Below are 5,742 nucleotides of genomic sequence, written 5' to 3'. Positions count from 1 at the left end.
CATTACCTGTGTTTCAGCCACTAGTGAAAAAGAGCAGGTGTTACCGTAGAGGTGCTGTCAAGGAGGCCCAAGACATTTCTGTAAGCTATGATCTAGACATAATATGTCCTTCTGGCACTCTCTGTGACACAGGTTTGCAATTTTCCATGTTCAGATTTTGAGCAGCTGGGTGCCTGGGGAAGTCCCCACAGCATAGATTCTCTATCCCAGCTCTCAATGCATTAAGGAACAATGATGGATCCATGCTCATGTTTTCTGGTGGTGCCTTTTAAGTTTTCACACCTCACGACATGTAGGAATGACTCACATACAAAGCACAAAGAAAAATGAAATCGGCGTTAGTAGGGTGATTTTTTTCATAATTCATTTATAAGAATAATGATGATTTCATTTTTCACTGTGTGAAGCGTGACCTATGAGAACATCCTCCAGTAGTGCATGCACTGACTCATTAACATTGTCTCTCCATCCAGGCATTTGTATATCATCTTCTGCCATAGGCCCTGGGCAAATACAGGACGCCAAAGGAACGTATGGTACATGTAAGAGACACTGTTCTTATTCAGAGTTGGAGGCTGGTTCCCCTAGCCCATGTCATATTTCAACACTTCACACTTCACCAACCCCTCCACCTTCATCCTGTTGGGAGTCCCTGGCATGGAAGCCATCCATGTCTGGCTCTCCATCCCTTTCTGTACTATGTACATCATAGCCATTTTGGGGAACTTCGCTATCCTATTCATCGTGAAGACTGAGCTGAGTCTCCATGGGCCCATGTACTATTTCCTCTGCTTGCTCTCCATCACCGACCTGGTCCTGTGTACGTGCACCCTGCCCAAAATGCTGAGCATCTTCTGGTTCAACGACAGGGAGATCGATTTCAGCGCCTGCCTTGCCCAGATGTTCTTCATTCACTGCTTCTATGCGATGGAGTCTGGGATCTTCATGGCCATGGCTTTCGATCGCTACGTGGCCATCTGTGATCCCCTAAGACATTCCACTACCTTAAGTAACCCGGTCATTATGAAGATTGGACTGGCTTTGCTGATGCGTGGAAGCGTGCTTGCATTTCCATGTCCTGTGCTGGCGAGGCAGTGGCCATATTGCAGAACCAACATCATCCCCCACACGTGCTGTGAGCACTTAGCGGTGGTGAATCTGGCCTGCACCGATGTCCGCAGCAGTAGTTACTATGGCCTCTTTGTAGCAAACATGGTGATTTGTATGGATATATTTCTTATTGTTGTGTCCTATACTCAGATCCTCAGGGCCATCTTCAGCCTCCCTACAAAGGACGCCCGGCTCAAGACCTTTGGGACCTGCGGCTCCCACCTCTTTGCCATTTTAGCCTTTTACATCCCAGGTCTATTCACTGTCCTCACCTACCGGTTTGGGCATAATGTGGCCCTCAATTTCCATGTCCTCTTTGCCAATGTGTGCCTCCTGGTGCCCCCCATGCTAAACCCCATCATTTTCGGTGTGAGGACCAAACAGATCCGGGATCGGCTGCTCCGTCTCTTAACTAACAAAGGGAAGTAAAGTTTTCTCCTGGTGCTCTGGCTCTCAGACCGCCCTCCATGAAGACCTGGCAGCAGGCACAGTGCTGGCTTCCCTTCCCTGAATCTCAATCAGAGACAATAAACCCTTTCCTGACCTTACTGCACTGTCTCATTGTGACAAGCTGTGCAATTGGTCTGTGTACACATGAGTTTGAATTTTTCTAAGTGTGGGTAACTGAACCCCTAACCACCCACTCCTGCTTTCAGTCTTACCCCTATCACGCATTTGAGCACCTCTGTGTCCCTACTCCACCCACCTGGAAGGGGGCCTTTCAGATTTTGGGGGATGTGCCAAATTTAGCCATGGTTCAGAGGTGGGAGAAGGGTGCTATTTAGCCATGGTTCAGAGGTGGGAGAAGGGTGCTATTTAGCCATGGTTCAGAGGTGGGAGAAGGGTGTTATTTAGCCATGGTTCAGAGGTGGGAGAAGGGTGCTATTTAGCCATGGTTCAGAGGTGGGAGAAGGGTGTTATTTAGCCATGGTTCAGAGGTGGGAGAAGGGTGCTATTTAGCCATGGTTCAGAGGTGGGAGAAGGGTGTTATTTAGCCATGGTTCAGAGGTGGGAGAAGGGTGCTATTTAGGAATTTAAATCTGCTTTTTGTTCAGGTGCAGAATGATAATTGGTATAAGCTGAAATCACGAGGTATCACCAGCTCATTAAAAAGACCTTTGTACCTACTCCTCACAGATACAGACCAAGGTTCAGGAAAGGGTTTAAAATGGCAGCATGGTGGATAAGAGATGAGCTAACTGCACCACGAGGTACAGGAAGATGGGTGGCAACCAGACACAGCAGTGAGGTGTGCTTTGTTTGTACCCGCAAGTAACATGATGTCTTGGGGACTGTCTTTGTCTGGCCTAGAGGGCAGCAGAATTGCCACTGACTGTGTCAGTCCTTTGCGGCAGTATATATATCAGCACAATATACTGTACTTAAAAAGTGCACCTGATGAAGTGGGTCTTTGCCCACGAAAGCTCACGCTCATACATTTCTGTTAGTCTATAAGGTGCCACAGGACCCCTTGTTGCTTTTGCAGATCCAGACTAACACGGCTACCCCTCTGATACTTAAAAACTGCTATTTGTGCCTTGCTTAACAATAAATCCCAGCAGGGCACCTTTGAACCTTACCTGGTCTGTGGTCTTTGGGGAATCTCGCAGGGTCTGCTGTGATTATAGGACCAATATGATTAAACACACAGGAAAGCAGCCTCCTGGTTTTCACCAACAGAACCAAAGATCCATGAGGACACAATGGCAGTAAATCCACAGAATGACAGATGGAAGGATCTACTGCCTTAAAGCTGTGAACTGTATAAGAACATCACTGTGACCAATGGTCCATCTTGGTCAGTATCCCATTTTCCAACTCAGGCTGATACCATATGCTTCAGAGGTAATGAACAGAACAGGCAATTCTCAAATGATGCACATTGTTCTGGGAAACAGCCAGGTGCTATGGACATGCAGAACATAGGGTTGGACCCCCTCCCATCCCTGTTAATAGTCTTTGATGGATGTACTGTCTGCAACATTATATCTTGGCAGTCACTTAATAATGAGTTGGGGCCTTTCCATCATTCCTAGCCAAGAGTTCGACAGGCTGACTGTAAATTTTACCTGGCTTTGTGTTTCTCTCTCACCCAGTTTTGGGAGATCCCTTTCCAACTCTTAGCAGTCAGCTTTGGACTTAATAATCAATACTATTATAAAACGAGAGCTGTCTGTCTGTTCATCCATCCATCCATCCATCCCTTTGACCATCCATCCATCCCATTGTTGCCATGAACATACTGGAGTATGGGGCAACTGGTGCCTTTGAGAAGAGTGGGGCAGGGAGGGTCAACCAGACAGGCAGATGGGGGCACCCTACTGAGTGATGTTGGTGGAAACATGGGGGGAGGGGCGTGCACACCCCCTAAGGCAGCTACCAGTCTCCTGTGGGGGGTTTGTTATATGGCACCCAGAGAATCCCTGTTCCCCGATTTGTCCCAGGCTCCTCCCTGGGCAGGTTGGCTGCCCGGGCCCATGTCTCAGCCAGGCTCAACCCTCCCACCAGCCAGAAGCAGGAACCACAAGTTCCAGACACAGTGGGCCCCCGGCAGCGCAGGAGGCAGGTGGTGGCTGGTCCATAGCCAAGATTGTGTCTGGTCAGAGTGCAGCCCCTCAGAGCTGCCATAAAACCTGGTTGCATGTTTTCTTCCACTGCCCTCAGGCCTTACCCACGGAGCTGCTTCATGTAAGTCTGACTTGGCTCGTGCGCTCAGTGCTGGTTACCCCTCCCCTCCAGAGAGACCCCTTTTCTGCCAGCATGCTGTAGGGACCAGACTAGTCACTTTACCAAGTCGGGAGCTTGCTGGCTGCCCTCATCACCTGATGCAAGGCCTCCCAGCCACTCCTCCACAAAGGCATCACTCACCTCCTCCACCCTCACCGAGCACACTCCTACTGCTCCCCCCAGCTACAAGGGCAGCCAGCCAGGTGTGCCCAGGGCAGCCAGCGAAGTCAGGGTGACCTGACCCCCCCATCTCCCCCGGGACTCACGCCACTTGCTGCATCTGCTGCAAAAGAGATTTCAACCCACTCGCTTAAAATTTGATTGAGAAGTCAACGGCATATACATTGGCTTACATACTAGAAACAACCACTTCCACTTGTGCAAATAAGTACTTGGGCTGTAGCCACCACAAGGGGTGGGACCTGTAATTCTTAATTAATTTTATATCCCCTGCACATTTTGCCACCTCCATGTTTACCCCTTTTTTCAGATCATTGATGAATATATTCAGTTGCCCTGGTTCCACAATAGGCCCCTGGGAACAGCACTATTTGCCTTTTTGAATTCTCACCAGGTATTTCTACCCTTAGCAGGAGTTCATAGAACAGTAGGGTTGGAAAAGATCTAAGGAGACCATGGAGCCCAACCCCCTTCTCCAAGCAGGATCAACTCCAACTAAATCATTTCAAACAGGCCTTTCATCATTCCTGGCCTTAAAAACCTCTAAGGGTGGAGATTCCACCACCTCCTTTGGTAAACCATTCCAGTGCTTCACCACCCTCCTAGGCTACTTCTACATGAAAAGCATCCGTTGACAGAAGTGACTGTTGGAAGGGATTTCCCTGCAACGCGTGTTGACAGATTGCATCTACACAGAAAGGTGGAATGAAAGAGAAATCTGGTCTCTTAACATAGAGCAGCCAAACTTCCCAGCCCTCACTTGACACAGCAGCCAACCAGAAACTCTGCAAACAGGGCTGCCTGGTGAACCGGAAGACCTCTCTGTTGACAAAAGATGGCCTGGAGCATCTACACAGCTGCTTTGTCACCAGATGACTGCCAACAACAGCGTTATACAAGTACAGGGAGAGAGATAATACTGCCAGTGGATGTGCCAGGTTTTGTTGATAAACTGTCAACAAAACACGTTTCGCATGCTCACACTCCACAGGTTTTTCCAACAAAGTCCTGGTTTTTCCAGAAAAAAGACCTCTCATACGGACATAGCCCTAGTGAAATATTTTTTCCTAATATCCATCCTGGACTTCACCCACTGCATTCTGAGACCACTGATTCTTGTTCTGTCAAGAACCCTTGACAGACCCTATCACAGTGCTTGGAGGAAACAGGCAGCAGATAAACCTTGTGAATGTTAAGACACTGAGCACAGAAGCCTGACAGGCATCTGACAGTTGTCAAACGAGGTTTCTAAAATTAGTCTCTGAGAAGTACGGCAAGGCTGTCAGAATTAATGGTAGGGAACGCATCGAGTGGGAAGATAACGGGGCAGAACTGTGTGGCTGTTTTTTGTGATGTGTAATGGGACAGTGAACAATAACACTATTGATGTGCTAGTTGGCGATGATTTCTTCTACACAGCTTGGGATGTTAGGAGTCAATCCACAGCAAAAAGTTACTCCAGATATGAATATTACGACAGGTATTCATGCCTTGAGGTGGTGTGCCTCGTTTTCCCCTTCCACAGAAAGAGACCAGGTTAACTATGGTTTTCACACTGGCCGTTTCTACACAGGCCAGTTCCTTCAGAAGTGGCATGCTAATACATGGAGTGAAAGATGCTAATGAGGCAAGGATTCAAATTCCCCACACCTCAGTAGCATAACATCACATGATTTGGAGTCCGGAAGACCTTTCTTCCGGACTCCAAAACGCTGTGTAGAAGCA

At 48.2% G+C, this 5,742-nt stretch overlaps 1 protein-coding gene across 1 annotated transcript; it reads left to right on the top strand.

The window, feature by feature from the left end:
- Positions 1–591: 591 nt before the first annotated feature.
- Positions 592–1,539, top strand: LOC142007579 (olfactory receptor 52E8-like). Its single transcript, XM_074984269.1, has one exon. The coding sequence runs from the start codon at positions 592–594 to the stop codon at positions 1,537–1,539; it is 948 nt and encodes a 315-aa protein (XP_074840370.1).
- The last annotated feature ends 4,203 nt before the right edge of the window (positions 1,540–5,742 follow it).

The sequence above is a fragment of the Carettochelys insculpta genome, chromosome 1 (genome assembly GCF_033958435.1).
Source record: "Carettochelys insculpta isolate YL-2023 chromosome 1, ASM3395843v1, whole genome shotgun sequence".
NCBI lineage: Eukaryota > Metazoa > Chordata > Testudines > Carettochelyidae > Carettochelys > Carettochelys insculpta.
Note: the sequence above shows the minus strand (reverse complement) of the source record. Positions and strands in the feature narration are given on the sequence as shown.